Source organism: Trichoplusia ni, chromosome 9 (assembly GCF_003590095.1).
Source record: "Trichoplusia ni isolate ovarian cell line Hi5 chromosome 9, tn1, whole genome shotgun sequence".
Lineage (NCBI taxonomy): Eukaryota > Metazoa > Arthropoda > Insecta > Lepidoptera > Noctuidae > Trichoplusia > Trichoplusia ni.
Genome location: NC_039486.1, coordinates 13,809,000 through 13,826,125, shown reverse-complemented (window position 1 = coordinate 13,826,125; position 17,126 = coordinate 13,809,000). Strand labels below are relative to the sequence as shown.

At 37.1% G+C, this 17,126-nt stretch overlaps 1 protein-coding gene across 4 annotated transcripts in view; it reads right to left on the bottom strand.

Moving 5' to 3' along the window:
* Window positions 1-17,126, bottom strand: part of LOC113497286 (nidogen-1) — a 31,264-nt gene that overhangs the window by 2,862 nt on the left and 11,276 nt on the right. For 2 of the 4 annotated variants that reach the window (XM_026876772.1, XM_026876773.1), the window contains exons 2-4: window positions 7,214-7,426; window positions 2,727-3,220; window positions 79-2,495 (exon numbers count right to left, since the gene is read on the bottom strand). In XM_026876772.1, the coding sequence (XP_026732573.1) occupies window positions 79-2,495; window positions 2,727-3,220; window positions 7,214-7,396 (3,094 nt within the window). In that variant the 5' untranslated portion in view covers window positions 7,397-7,426. Of the gene's footprint in view, window positions 1-78; window positions 2,496-2,726; window positions 3,221-7,213; window positions 7,883-17,126 lie in introns of those variants that run through there. The other 2 variants (XM_026876774.1, XM_026876771.1) reach the window with 2 other exon arrangements.

The following is a 17,126-nucleotide window of genomic DNA, read 5'->3' as shown; positions in this document are numbered from 1 at the left end:
AAGGAAATACTTATTACAAATGTCTGTTTGTATAATTTTATACATTGATATTTATTCTGGAGAAAAAGGTTATCTTACTTAAGTCGTTGTTTTCGGTAGACTGTTGGTATCCATTTCCTGAAGGCTGTTGGTAAGATGTGTCAGGCTGTTGGTAAGATGAATCAGGTTGTTGGTAAGATGTATCAGGCTGTTGGTAAGATGTATCAGGCTGCTGATAGGATGTATCAGGTTGCTGATAAGATGTATCAGGCTGTTGGTAAGATGTATCAGGCTGCTGGTAAGATGTATCAGGCTGCTGGTAAGATGTATCAGGCTGCTGGTAAGATGTATCAGGCTGTTGTGGTTCTGGGTAGTTAGGTTGAGGTGCAGGGTAGTTGTAACCATTGTCTGGCTGTTCAGACACAGGGTAATTAGGCTCTGGATAATTTGGTCGAGGAGAAGGAGGGTAACTTGGTTGCTGGGATGGGGGATAATTTGGTCTTGGAGATGGGGGGTAGCTCGGTTGTTGAGAAGGATAGCTTGGCGGAGGAGTATTGTAGTTATAAGGAGATTGGTAGTCGGGTTGTTGAGGCTCTGGGTAGTTGGGTTGAGGAGATGGATAGTTGTTATCTAAGGTTTGTTGGTAGTTATGTTGGTCCGGTTGGTCGGGTTGCTGATAATAATTATTTCCTGAGGGAGGGCGGTAGTTGTTATCTTCAGATTCGTTGTAGACGTTCGAAGGTGGCGTTTGTGCTTGGTAGATATCCAGAGGTGCGTCATAATCGTGTTCTGATGGTCTATTGTAGTTCGGGTCCCAAGGTACGGATCCCGTTGGTGGTTGCTGAGCGCCTTCTGTTTGAGTGGAGTAGTCAGTTTGGTAATATGTTTCTGTGGGAGGAGGATAGTTAGGCTCAGTAGGTTCTTGGTTGCCGTTGGTGATACACAAACGACATAGCTGGTTATTAAGCTCATCTCTATAGTCAGAATAGCCATCTGGGCAGTGGCAGCCATATGTGTCACAGTGCGGCAATACGAACGTCTCATTATAATCGGCTTCATTGTTTTCTACCGGAATAGAAGCGCGCGTTGTTTCGTCAACTCTCGCGATTGCGATGCAGTTATAGCCATCACCGTAATATCCTTCAGAGCATTTACATTCGTAACCGTTGCTAGCGAAAACACAGGAAGCGTATGGCGAGCATCCAGAACAAGCAGTCTTGTAGTTTTGATAACAGGAGTCTCCGTTACCAGTAAATCCAGGGTTGCATACACATGTAGGTTCTCTTCCTGGATTCTCCACACACTGGGCATTGCTATCACAGTTTTTGTTTTGGCAAGTTAAAAGAAGTTTACAACTTATGCCGTTTCCTAAGAACCCAGAACGACATCTGCATTGGAAGCCGCCGTCGTAGTTGTAACATTCGGCATTGGTGTCACAGTTATGTGTTCCAATTTGACACTCGTTAATATCAACACATGTTGCAGCATTGTCTACGTAGTTTTCTGTGTATCCTGTTTGACAAACACATGCGAAAGAGTCTCCTTGTACCACACATGTGCTGTGAGGTCCACAAGTGCTTCTACCGACAATACAAGGGTCTTCTTCACCCAGAGGGAATATCTTGTTAGTCATACCGTATCTGACAATATTTTCCTTGCTTTCATATCCCAAATAGTTCTTGCTTATTTTTAACGTCAACGGCGTATTGTCCTCAGGTGATGCAGGTGCAAAAAGGCAAGTGTTGTATGTGAAGGTTTGTGAAACTCTCTGTTCGTATTTCTCTCCTGTTAGCTTATTAGTAAACGTTCGCGTTGATTCAGAACGTATGAGACCCGGTTCTACCAGAGTGTATTGCTCATCATACTCACTTATATCTAGTTTTGCATCAACTGAAATTGCTGGTAGCGAACCTCTGATATCGGTTTCTAAAGTAATTTGGTCGAACACATCATGTCCCAGGTACTCTTGTTTTATTGTAACTCTGTCACCTGTTATTGGGAACCAAACATCTGCGGTGTGGTTAAACGTGGAGCCTGTCAATTGGTATCCATTTTTGGCAAACCCAGATGGCTTGGCGAAGAGCCAGCCCACCACGCCACCAAGTACATGAAGTAATTGCAAACTGCTTCCAAGTTCTCCAGGAACGAGGGAAAGAGCTGTGTATGCTCTCCCGTCAGCGACGACTACGTATGCTTGTATGTCGACATCATTTAGATTGACGTTGTTTAAAACGCCATTAATTTTTCCGTGAACTCTGAGTGGAACGTCATCTTTTATACATGATTTTCCGTTTCCGTAAAACCCGTCGTTACATTGACAACAAATGCCCGCTTGGTAGTCGACACATCGAGCCTGAACGTGGCACACGCTTGGACCGCTCTGTGCACACGTTTTAGACTCTTCTTCGATTTCAACTTCGGTTTGATCGTACTGGTCGGGAACAGCAATATTGCTGTCATTAGGTATATCTCCAATCCGGAAAACGTATCTACCAGGCTCGTGAATATTAGACCATCTGGAAGTAAAAATATTTTTAGGTTACCATGATTGTCGAAGATTTGCAATATTAGTGTTTGGGAATGTCAATCAATCAATCAATCAATAACTTTATTGCATTCCATAATGTGTACAAAGCTGGTGGGTAAAATTAAGAGAAACAATTATGGACCCTGTCGGGCACAGCAAAATTTGTTTTTTTAGAGGAGAGGATGAAGATGATGTGTTTCAAATAAGTGAATTTACTTACGAGACAATATTTCTAATTTGATGACTTCCAGATCCGCGGAGAGTGTAGATACGTCCATCTTCGGACACAAAACCGGCTTGTGCTTTTGCATCGGGTAAACTTAATATTTGAGCATCTTTCTGTATCCATTGGATGTCCCTTTCGGGGTACAGCAATTCAACGAAACTCTCTGTCCCGTTGTTGATCACGGCTATTTGGAAGCTGTTCCTTAGCGGGCTGGTGCGACCTTGAGAAGTGTAGGTGACATCTTCCCAGGTAGCGATGAACACGCTGGATGGTTTGAAGTCGTAATAAGCGTGGAAGTTGTTCTGCACGCTCTCTTCCGCTTTGGTTAGGACGTGTGGTTCGTTCGTTTCCCTGTAGTACACGGCTCCAGCGTTGCTTGTGTCAACGTTGGTGTAGAATGCCGCGATCGATGGGTACGGTAGCGGGAACTCAATGTTCAGAAACGATGGGATGTCGGCACGAAAGGTCAGAACACCAAAGTTATTTACCTGCAATTACAAAAGAAAGATGATTTAATTGATGTAGAACACTTGGAACGTGCCACAAAATTTGTATATTTTCGTAACTTTAATACACACTTAGCGTTTATCTTTTGCGATTAGGCACATTATATAAACACGGCTTTGACCCGCTCAGTGATAACGTAAGTATTTAGGTAAATTTAACGAAAACGTCCCGACTCTTGCTTAAGTCGCTACGATAATTTAGATTCCTAAAACATGATATAAGTAAGTTCTCGGAGTATGAAACGCCAAAAGCACATTTGTCTGCACTTCGATGGTTAGGAATAAATATCCACAATAAATATCAACGATCAAAGTTAAGCTGAAACTTTATGCGATTCATGTTTGCCAAACCACCCTTGTCTGTCTGTCGATCTATAACTAGGGCTAGGTAAGCCAAACCGTAAGATATGGGTAACTAATGGTTACAGCATGTGTTGCAACTAACTGGAATAACGTTAGCCATAAACTCAAATAAATATCGTCTATTGGACTAACTGTAATACTCAGATCGGAAATTAAACACTTGGACTTGACCTACGCAGTCATTTTATTATAAGAAACTTGTATTAGACTTTCAAAATGAAAAGAAATGAAAATTAGCTATTCGTAGTAAATTCAAAGATTAAAATCTAAATATTTTTCACTCCGATTTTCCTTCAATATTTATTTATTGTCGAACTTTTCTATTAAAGGAAACTTTATGGCCAATGGTTGCCTGAGCTGATTGTTTCTTCGATATCTGCAAGAGTTTGGTGTCTAATGATTTACTTAGTCAGATTTCATTACATATACCGTATTTATTATCTGAGTTTATAAATCTTAAGTCTTACTACGTAAGGATTAATACTGAAATATAAGTCAGTGACCGTTGCTATCTGCGCCGCCCACGTGCGCTTCCGTCCGCTTCGTCCCAATACGCGTTCTGCAGAAATGCACAAATGCATGGATTCGCAATCATCTGATACGTGACCTCACCACTCAATTAGGTATGTTTTATTACTCCACCAAAATATCGCAGTTTACCTATATTATTTAAATGAGTTCCAGACTTGTAGTCAAGTTCGAAAACTCGAAATATAAGAATTTCTAGTGGTTTTGACTTTGGATACAACCTAGATACTGAAAAACAGAGCGAAGCTATATTTCTTATGTTACTTTGCAAATTGCAACCATCGTAGTTATTCTTAGACACCACTGACAAACAGTGAAGTGAAACATCTTGAGGGAGAACGCGTGTCATGAAACAAAAGCGTTCGCCGCACGTCTCTTTACTAAGAAGAAAATTAATTAATTTTATAAGGTTACGTGAATTTATTTGCTTCCTAAACATAGAAACGTGGGTTTTCTTTCTTAATCAATTAACCATCGACCTTTTATCAACTAACGACCAATTGACCATGTAGGGTTTCCCCTAATTTGTACTAGTTTAGAGAGACCCAGAAAAATGTCTTAGACACCGATGAATAAACTCGCATGTCTCATAAAAATCTGTCGGCATTTGGCTCTAAAAGCCAGGCTTTTTAAGCGTCTTGTCCTAGTTGTTAACTTTTGGACATAGCAACCCTAAGGCCATGAAAAGCGGATTGTGAACACAATAGGCAGATAACACAATTCACTCAAAGGTATTTTTATCTATTGGTGATCTAATTTCCGTACCTATCCACAAATAACGTTAATGAAATTCACGGAATGATTATGTACATATGAATGGCGACATTTTGAACTGTTTGCCATTAATTCAATAGGTAACAAGTTAACAATCAAATTATTTGTGACTCAATTTGGCGTAGTAACATTGTCATTGTTTTAGGAGCTATTTGTGGGGTCATTGTGTTACTTCAAATTGTTAACTTTAGGGAATTTACGAATGTCTTTCCGTTAACGCAAAAAGTACATGAGTCGGACTTTAATCCAAGGTATTTTCTTGTGTTTTACCTACACTAAGTATTTGACATTTAAAATCAACTGTGTATGCGAAACAACTTTTATATTTATTCCAAAATGGTGGCTTTTTCTTATTTAGTTTTGAAGCCAAAAATCGGGTTTATAAAAACAGTTCGATTATCAAAATAACTAATTCTGACGATAATTAGCGAATTTACAAGAATACATTATGATAAATCGATAACCTCGGACATTATTTATCACAACTAACAAACTCGTTTAACTCGAGAACAAGAAAAAAATAGTGTGATTTAGGTAAAACGTTGCTTATTAAAATAATATACAGTTTTTTGAACTAAACATATAGGCTACTATAGACAAATGAACTGTCTTCCAAATGAAGTATAATTATACAAAACCAGCCCCTCTAGGCAAGCGACATTACTAACATTTTTAGCGTCAATAAAACACTAATGGTCAAAGTCACATGACTAATCGAAAGAAAAATGCTATGTCCTTAAATTGGATCTAACGGTTTGATAATGTCACTTGGCTCAAGGGGATATATATTGGTCATCAGAAGTCAGATTTTATGGCATTTATCAACGGATTTTCAAAGACGAGTTCCTAAACTAAAACTTGCAAGTGCTCAAAACATATCCCATAAGCGCCGCATCGCATGAGTTACATCAATTGTATCTTGAGATTCTTGAGGCTGTAATTAAGCTCGCGACATCAGATGGCATCAACAGTGGTATAGTTAGGTACTAAACAATAAAAATAACTGCCGTTTTCTCTGACAGATAAATTTTATACTATAATATTTATTTGAAACGAAGATTTGGTTATTTTGAATCGACTTTCTTGCATCCAAAATATTTTAAACGTTTGTAACTTTGATAAATAAGGTTTGAACAATTTTGCTAACAAAAAGAAGTTTGTTTATGATAAATATCGATGACATGAGGAACATTTTGAATGCCCAACCTAGGCAGGAAAAGGATTCTTCTTATGATTTAATCATTTAATATGGAAGTGAATCCTTAGTTTCTTGACAGAAAAACTTGATACAATAAAGAAATTATAAAACACTTTGATATAAAACGCATATTTTTCAGTTTTGTAACTATTTAGAACGCGTAGACAATGCTAGATTGCACCTAAACGAGTACACACCGTATGTCTAGCCATTCCCCAATTACGTGAGTTTGCAGACCAACTAATGAGCCCGAATAACAGTAGTTTACCTTCATTTGACCCCCGCCACGAAACAGACAGAAATAGTGTTTATTAACATCCCACGACTCTGTTTTTTGAAGAATTTTGTCAAATGCGCGATGAAAATTAAATGAAGTTTCCGTCCGTGACACCTATGGCAGCTTTGCCAGGATAAAAACCTTAAATCCAGTTTCATGTCGTTTCAATAAATATTTTGAGCGGCTATTTAGTTACAATTTAGTGGACTGTTAATATTAGAATCAGATGTTGAGTGTATCTAAAGAAATAAGCTATTATAGAGTACCATCGATCGTACTTATATCGCCATATTTGCTAAAATGTAGATAAATAAGTTATACTCTAAATTTTCATCACAAAATACCGAAAGCCGTGCTTTTATTGTTTTGAAATCTGTTTTTCAGTTGACATCTTTGGACTTTTTCTCCAAATACTTAGTACATTTTATATGTGAATCAGAAAGAGGGTTTTAAAATGGTATAAATAGTCAAGATATTTAAACTAATCCAGTTAGATTACCGGGTAAATAATGGCTATGAGGCTGGAAACTTAAGTCCCCTTGTTCTTTGGAATTAGGTCGTTGCAACGTCGAACACTAGATACTTATAAGCATACGACTCGCATTCTTATAAGCATGTTAATTATCGAGAGCTTCCTAAGAAATTAGTTACTTAATTTAAGTGCCATCATCCCTTCATAAACTTTTAATATTTTTTGCACAGAATTATTAAAGTGTGTTTTTCATGTAGAAAAAAATACTTTTCATTTATTATGAAACTGAAAATTCAGTTAAGTTACTTTCAATCCCACGCCCAACAATGGGCAACCTAGAAAATCTATAATAAAGGTACTCACAAATATGCTTTCGTAAACTTCTCCGTAGAACTTGATGGGTACTTTGAGCTGTATCTCAGGGGAGGGGACCTCGCTGCCGCGCGGCAGGGTCTGGTCGTACCCAAGTCCGTGAGGGTAGAACTGGTCGCGCGTGACGGCGCACGCGCACGCCACCAGCGCGAGCACTCCCGCGCACGTCCACATCTCTCCACGCTTCACACAACACTGGAATAGCTGGAATGCCTCGTTAATGGGACGCACATTTTGTCGCATATATATGAATTTACGGAAATAAACTCGGGAGCATTGTTTCGTAAGGTGCAGGAGATCTGCCGCGGGAATTTCGGGTCGAGGAAAATATTCTCGAGTATATCTAATCGGGTTAATTGGTGTTTGATTTAGATATTTACATATTAACCTTTTTGTTTGTTCAGCCGTTTAAATATTTTTATTTTATTGGTGTGAGATGTTTGTTGCCACTAACTTTACCAGTTTTATTTCCTTTAAACTTTACGAGAGCTGTTTCACCAGCGCATTGTTTGTCTTGTAGAGCCGCTGATATATTATGCTTTTTAATATAGGGGTAAGTATGTGGTCTTCTTGTTTATGAGACGGTTTTTTGACAGTCTAGCTCAATATTTTTTGGTTATTAGAGCAAGAGACTATGCCACACTAATCTTATGATTTGACTAAAATAAAATACAACTTTTAACTTTCTGACAATTAAGAGATTTTGGCGTAATTATTTTAACAGTTAGTAATAGTAAGTGATAGATGATACCCCAAGTTAATAAAAAAGTAACACTTTTAAGGGTTCGTCATAAGAAAATATAGGAGAAAAAATGCTGTACTAGAATATAGCATAAAAATACGTAAAAAGCTGCAAAAAACCAATCCCTTAACTTAGGAATCCTGTAGAAACTTGAGTAACTCTTATCGGGCGGCCATTAAAAATTAGTAACGACATAAACAAATTACTAATGAAATAGACATTAATTAAGTGGGCACACAAAGTCTGGGGAATGCTGTTATCTGCTCCTAAGTTGTCGCGTTGTTTGTTTGTGCCCATTACCGAGTATTATCTCGTAAACCATCCGATTAACACTCCATTCATTGCTATTGCTAATATATTTTGAATTATTTTAGTACATATATGTTACTAAATGTATTTGTAGATAATGGGTACCTTGATTTACATATATCAAGGAATTATAGGTAAATGCATGTTGCTCATTAATTTATTTTACCTTAATAATCATGTCGTGTCCTGTTTTGAACGTATTTAAAAACTGTCCGTATAAAAAGTCTAGTGAGAGCGGAGTGCACTCTTCATAATGATGAATAAACAAGACGTTTACGCAAATAGTTTTATATAGGTACCTAAGTATTTTTGAAGTCTGAAGAACTGCATGCGTGTGCCAATAAAAATATTTTTGTTGGATGTCCTAAAAATAATGTGTCACCTTTATTACATCATTCGAGAGAACTCGGTTTCTTGAAAATGTGCTCAGCTATTCAAGACACAAGTCTTTAAGTTGTCTAAGTACCGTAGTAATTAAAATCTTTAAAACGTTCATCAAGCCATTAGATGTGTTCCAGAGTTCTTAGTACAGCGCTGTATAAAACCTGCTTGGTATTTTTTTAACACGCTTTTATTTTCATTGGGTATTAGACAAACAAATCTATATTGGATAGGTTTTTTTTTGTCTCGTAAACAAAAACTGAAGTGGTTACAGGGAAATAAAATCTCGTGTGACGTCACTTACCAGTACCTACGCTTGTTACTAGTAAGTGATGTTACTAGCCCTCATTACCATACACTTCATCATCTTAAGTTGTTTTAATCTCCGTTACTTTTTAATAATGTGATAAGTACGTATTTTTTTTTGGAAATCGGCGTGGCGGTCCAAACATATTTATATTATTAGATTTCGTCAAATACTCTATTCGAGTATTTCAAGTACGGTACAGCTACATAAAACCTACATCAGGACTAGTTGAACAACTAGGTGACGTCATATGATCTCATCATCACATATTAGAACGTTCGATTCCTCACGCTGAACCAAACATATTCATTGTATACAATTATTTGTGAGCATTGACCTAACTATAGATAATTTGCGAGCGAAAATATCTACCGCAGATTTAATTCACAATTCGCAGGTCACTGACCCACAACAGAATGCATGCAACTTCTGGCAATTTGCCTCTGATGTTCAGATAAACTGGGTTATATTGAGTGCGGCTTGCTAAAAGATAGAAACACTTTACGTACTTCGCGGCTAATTGAATGTACTGTGTAATAAGGACGGCGACTACGTGTTGTTTTTTCCTTAAACACCGTAAATAACATTTATGCGGTGAATTATTTTGAGAATTAATTAACAGATCTATTTTTGTTGTTTTGGTTTCGTCTTAAGGATATAAACTGGTAGAATTTAGTCATACATTCATTCCTAGTTGATTTCTGAGTCGGATCTTTAGAGTTTGTTGATGTTTAAGTATGATTTATTTTATAAATTGACGTAAATTACTGTTATCGTAGAGTTCTGAATGCATTGAAAATGGTGTGATGAGTTTTATATACCTTCCAGTACTTTTAGGTCTTTTATTTTATTAATTCTTTCAAATTATTTAAAGTACGAGTAACGTGCCAGTATTCTCGATGAATGCAGGCAATGTGTAAAAATAGAAATGTAATAAAAAGAAACACAATTTGAAAATAGAACTTTCGTGAGTGTTGACAGATTTTTCATTCTATCGTGTTATTTAAACAGAACATAAACAAACAAACATTTTATTCTCCAATTAAATCAAACAACCATAAAAACGATTTAAACAAGTGCATGTAAAGAATTATAAAGAAAAATAAAAACTAAATCAAAACTTTTTCATCAAATACTTTACCAAAATATTTTTAGATAAAAACTGTTCCGTCGAATTAAAATGAATTGTTTATTACACACACAACAGTCACGACGCTCGTAACACAACGTCACAAAAGTTTAATTTCATCTAAAAAGCTATTACTGCGTTGCAATATAAGCCCAGTGTGTAATAAACTATTAACAGAAATATATTGTTCGGTGGCAGACAAGGTAAAAACTAAACCGCTTATTGCCGAGTAAATGATGAAAAATGTTCACTTCCGAGCTAAGGACCACTACTAAGGGTTTCTTATCGAGAACGAAAACTTAAAAGGTCACGACTTTATGGAAGAAGACTAGCTTCTTTCTGGAATGATTTCTTAGTGGTCAATATTTTAAAGCGAATTATTATTTGTCCATTTTGTAGTAGAGTACTTGGCATTCAATGCAGTAGGTTCTGATGGTCTACCTACGAGTACCTACCGAATTAACATTGTTACATTTGTGGATGAAGATATCTTTAGACACTGTTTCAAAAAACTTACGTAAAACGTGGTAGTCAACCACAGTATATGTAGATTGGTTAAGGTTACAACGCTAAAGTCGCTCTACGCAACGAGTCTCGAGTTCGATCCCCGCTTAGGACCAGGTTTTTTGTGATCCACGAATGCTTTTCCTGAGTCTATATGTCTGTTAATGTTCGTGAAACCCCCTCGACGTTGCTCAGGGACTAAATTCTATGGTGCGAGAAACGATTAAAACTAATAATAATTCGTGACTTGAAAACATCCACGTGTATTGACTACAGTTCACTTAAACTATGTGGATATAATATGTTTATTCATAACAAAACAATTTCAAATGGAAACTGTATTTTAATTTTATCGGATTAGCGACTGTTTCATTGATGAGCAATGAGTTGTATATAAATTGATTTGTGATATTTGAACTAATTTTACGTATCCTCATTATAGCTTCATTTGATTTTTAAATGAGAAATTTTAAATTCGATTTCACTTAGTATCTATAGTATTATTGAGACCAGACGCAAATTTTAAATGAGCCCAATTCTGACAGTGAAAGCGTTATGTTTTCACTTACAATTTTAGACAAGTGGTAGTGGTGTTTGTGAAGAAATTAATACTGCTGTGACTCGGCTCAGCGTCCGGCCGGACGAGATCAAAATCTGACGGCAGTAGAGAGTGCTGCGAGCTGCACTAGCGGCAAAAACATTACCCGTTTTCTGATGTAGTCGGGTAAAAAGCTAGAGCGATACACTAACGTGTTTTACTACAGCAGATAATATCAGTTACGTGAAATTGTAGTTCATAAGTCGTAAGGATGATAGGAAAAATTAAGAATGGTATTGCATTTATGCGTTTGATGAGGAATGCTTGATTTGTAGAGCAATTAAAGGAGAGTATGAACGAGTGCAATGTTTATGTTTCATTTGTTTGGGGAAAACAATAATGATTATTGCATTAAAAAGCGGCGCCGGTCTCAACCAAATAGCGCCATTATCTTCGAAATAAATAACCGAAAGACGTTTTTAACTCAGACTAAAGGTAATGACTCAATGGGGGTTGAAACCCAAAATTTATCTCAAAGACTGCATTTTTCTTAAAAACAAAGACCGTTTCAAATTGTATTTATCACTTTTTGTCGAGATTAATTGAATGGAGGGTTGCGGGTAGTTTCGGCTCGGCGTCTCGGCGGATCCGGTCGCCGAATGATTTCCCGCTTCCGTGCCGTTTCCGGCCCGTTCCCGTGGACGTGCTATTGCTAACGATACGCTTTATGCGAGACCCACCTTTGTGACTGTGCCCTTATTTATTGCATCTATAAGAAAATGATGAAGTTTCTGCTATATTTTTTCTGCTGCCGTTCTCTTCCTAGTAGCGAAATATTTTATTGTTTGTTGAGGATTGTCTTGGTTACTTGCGGTTTTACGAAGAACAATAAATGATGAATAATACAGGTAAAACCGCTTCTCAGAGGTAAAATTATGAGAGTCACTGAAAATAGTCAGCTATTAATGTAATTATTTATTTCCACTTGAGGCCTGCTGCAGCAATATCTGTTAAACGCAATCTTGATTTAATACACTTGTATTACCCATGCACATTAACTGTTCACTCTCAAGAAGATTTACAGATGGCGCTTCACTTAATTTCCCTGCAGAAATATGAGTCGGTCTCCACAAAGTTTGTCCAAAGTTGTGTGGACTAATTATGAGCTCAAATTATGTAAGTGTGGGTCGTAAGGTAACATTTTATGAAAGTCTAGACGCTAGGAAATGCAGACAGAGTAATAAATTTATCTGAATGACCAAATACCTAGGACAGGGCTGTCGCACATACTATTTGAAAGTCATTATGTTCTTTCGTGAATTTTTATTTCGTATCCTTTTTTGTCCTGTTATTTAATATCAATTCTCCATAACCTCCAAATTAGTAATTTTTCAAAGGCTATTCCCTAGTTTGGCACTTCGCTGTCCCATGAAAATAGCAATTCAATCTACACGTTAACATTATTATGCAGGATACACAACTGATCGTTCCCTACAAGCCGTCTGCTGACCCCACCAGTCAGGAGTTATTAGCACACAGTAGCATATCTCACTCCTCGATGTACGAAACAATAAGGAAAGTCGGCGATAATGAAGACTTCAGGGGTGTCCACAAATAATCTACTTTGTGTGGCACGTGACTGCGTCTCGCCACCTCTTAATTAATATAAACTCTTGGGACAGCCCTGCGCCGTGCGTTATGTGTGAATTATTACGAAGCTGCAGTGAGCGTATGTCCCTGCTTGCCCTTAATGTTATATATGATTTTGTTTAAGGATTGTCGTAGTCTCCAAGTCCAGTGCTAGGCATGTATTATGGATATATATTACCTTTGCAACTGTTCTCAGTTTATACCTTTAAATCCACGCTTAGTTAAGTTTATATCCTCTCGAAAACAATTTTTAGGTTGCCGTACCTAAAGAGCAAAATCGTAACCATATAATTGAAATATTACTGTCCGTCTGTTGTGTCCGTTCGTCTGTACCTATCTCATGGACTGAGATAGATAGACAGCTTATGTGTTTGAAGATTATGTGGGTATTTTCGTTAGGTTCAGCTGTATCAAAAACAAAATTAGGTCTAGCAATGCTTGTTACGGTCTCATGAGTGACCTATTTGATTGCAGATGATTATCTTTGTTTTAACGGAACCCTCAATTTCGCCACTCAGACTCGCGCTCTACCAGATATCATCACAGCCTTCCAATCAACACATATTTAAAGTTTTTGAAAAAGCCGTAGACATAACCTAATAAATCAGAAAAAGCTGATCCAAACAATATGAATATCAGATGAAACATTATATTCACCACAAATGTAAATTATTTCGCAAATAAAAGGTTCAGTATAAAAATGCAACATGTGTCCACTTGTCCAGTGATATCATAATTAAATTGCCAGTTTTCGGCGTGCGGTCACCGGACGTCCGGCGTTAACAATTATTATTATTTACTACACTGTATCACTGATTTGAGTCTCTTTATTAATTGAGTCGCTTTTATTGTGTGGTGATTACGTCATATTATTAATCGTTGATTTGTTTATTTCGCCGATCACAGAGGGTTTGGAGAAGACAGTTGTTGTTCTTTCTGCTTTTCTTCTTTTCAACGTACTTCAGAAATGATGACGTTCTCAAATCGTCTGTTTTGTATGCTTTTTATTTTATACCTCAGAAATATTTTTTAAAACAAAAGAAAACTGCGGATATGTTATATACTGTTGATACTTTTCTCATTTAAGGTGAACTAGCATTTCGTTATTTGTTCCACTTTGGCTCAGTCGTTTTAATTATTAAATCAGTTTTATATTTTTATTGCGAAAAACTTTTCGCCCTCGTAAATTCCTTGCAGAACGCCATCTTTACGTATTGCCATCGTCAAACGGAATTTATAGAACAATAGACATCTTAGAACGTCATTGTATGTTTGCTTCGTTTAGATGTGCAACGGCGTAGGAATACCGACCGCAAGTGTAGTACTGAAGTAGTCAACTGTTTCTGTAAATCCATTGAAAGCTGCTCCTATCTCGTCGACAAGGTGTACGTAGACTAAACTGTACCTCTGCTGCAGTTTAGTCGCGCTATGTAATAGTTTCTTTATGAGAAGAATCAACTTCTGCACAAAGAGATTGAATACCTATGACGCGGGGTTTTCCTATCGTTCATATCACAAAGACACCCAGGCTCAGCACAAGCATATGTGGATCGCATAAAAACTTGACCGATACAATCGAAATTTCGAGCACAATGGATTTAGCGTCGTGACCTATAACATTCACCTATTCGAGCAGACGAATTCTCCGCTTAAGTAATATGACGTCACTCTTACCACAGTTTTCATTATGGAAAACATGTTGTAATCATACAATGTTATTTTGACCTTCAGGAAGTGCATTAGTAGCCCAATTCGAATAATGATTTTGATTTTACGTGTTAAATACTTGAATCAGTCTTTGATCTTTTCCAGTATCTTTTACTGCGTCGAAAAACAAATATGAAATCCAAAAAAAAAAGAAAAAAAAACAACCACAAATGATCTCGAGCCTGCGATTCTTTCTGTGTATTAATTAATTAAAATCCATATAGTAAAGTACTTATATTAAACTTATGCTTAATCATAATAAAATGTCTCGGTCGTTATGATTCTAAGAAAACCATATTCAGTCATCAACGCAAAGTTAATGATCGCCGCTAAGTAACGTTCCGAGAAATGGTCTCCTACAAGTTCCTGAGTGCACTGAAACGTAGCTCAGGAGAGCTTCCAAGCAGAGTAGGCAAATCAATGTTGTACAATACTTGTCTTATTAATTAGGTAATAAGAATACGTACTGATACTTATTTATTTTTACAGGGATAAAAATCCGAATGACTGACTTCGAAAACGTAATATTTACCTTTAGATTTCTGTTAGTCATACAGCCTAAAAACAATACAAAAGTATATACTGCATCCCATTTTCTAAAACAGACACTTAGTGACAACATAATACCTCTCAAACTCTCAGTATAGAGAATACTAAGAACTTTTGTTTCGCAAGATGCTCTAATCAAGAGCCACATTCAGCCGCAGGCCGGGCCGCGTTACGTAAGTCATAAAACAGAAATCGCATTAGCAAAGGGTTGGACGAGGCAGGCCGTTTGACGCGAGCGTTGTTGCGGTATCGCGGTGGATGGTATGAGGTACAAGCGTATATCGGAATTGAAAGTTGACTGGGCTATCTGCTCATAGTAAAACTATTGATGATGATATTCGTAAAGCAGTGGGCTGGGATTCGAAGAGGTGGTGTGAAAGTAAGTTGACGTAGTACAGTTCACAGAGTGGCTAATACCAATGCTCAAAGAGAGATGCTTTCATAACTGCGGAAGTGTCACGCCCCTTTACGCTGTGCTGTTTAAGGTAGTGACAAGCTCCTTGATCCTATGTTCCATTTTAAAAGGTTCATTCGGCTTAAAACACTTTTCTTTTCACATGTTTACATGTTCACTTTAGATAGAATAGGCGTCTAGATTTATTGTACGGTCCTATGCTTCTGCAATCATTTAAATATGAACTCTTGAATAAAGCTGTTGAGTTAATCTGCTCCTATGATAACCGGAATCGATGTTTTAATGAATTATTGAACCTTATTACGTCATCTACAGCGTGTCAACTCGCTTCACTCTATAGCTCAAGCCCTTCCTAAGTGGTCGCTCGTAAACTGTTTACGACAGTCTGCCAGCGGTGTAGATTAAAATCATGCATTTATTTTATTCGTCATTATTCCACAATGCCCCGCTTCAGTTTACAAAGCTGGCTAGCTGAAAAATTTGTAACAATTCCTGAGTGACTACGTTTTTACGTCGCTGTGTTGGTTCCTATTAAAAGATAAACATTTTAGTATTCTTTGTCATTACAAATGTTAATTAAAGTTGATATCGTTATGTCAATTTGAATGTAGAACTGTAGGTACAGGGTCTTTTTGTTGATATTTGATCGTTTTTATTTAGATACACTTTTATCTAACAGATAAAATTATTTAGTAGATCTTAAGGTAATTGTAAAAGTAAAAATGGACTTTAAATTCACAATTGTTATACATTTATCTTAATAATATTTGACTTAACTTTTCGACCTAATTGGTCTAATTGAAGTCATAATTCACACGATGTATTACCATTACTTTTCTCCGTTTCCTGTTCCATACATTCCCGACAACGGAAGGGTGAACAGTATTATCCGCGTATCCGTTTTATTATAAAATCAGGGAGTAAAACGTTTGGCGCTACTGACGATTGCCGCTCTTAACTTTTATACCAGCGAATCGGTACAGTTCCAGATATTGCGGTTCACGAACGAACAAATCGTCGATAACATTGAGGGTCGGGTGTTGAACCCGCGAAATTGTGCGCGATACCATTACAATAATACGCAAGGTCAGAGTTTCTTATGATAGCGCGAACTTGATGTCTGCTATCGTGCTGGACGATAGTTAGTGATTTATATTGCGTAACGGAAGTTCTTTGTTCTAACCGAAGAAATATGCAAAAAAGTAAGGAAACAACCTTTTTCCTAGATTTATACCAAATTGTGTGTTTCAAAATTGTAGAAATTTGGTAAGCTTTAAAATTGTTATCTGAATTTTAAACGAGACAAAAACATACCGCGATTTATGCATTCAGACTGGTGGCAGTGCTTCGGCCCTAATATCTGTCACCGGCAATTTAAAATGTGTCGTTACAAATTTCTTACAACTGCTATCAAGCATCTTATCGACATTAACTTCGCATAAAATTACAAAATATTAAATATATACCTCACTATTACATGTATACTTCATAAATACTGAATAGTCTACACCGTTGGTCACAAGTAGTAGCTTTACACGCTCGTAAACAATCTCAACCAGATTCAAACGTCGTAAGCTGAGATTCTGCCCCAGGAGAACCCTTCATTGTTCACATGATTGGTGGACTGGCTTTGTGGTTTTGCTTGCCCGTGCGGGCGAAGTATGGTGTGTATA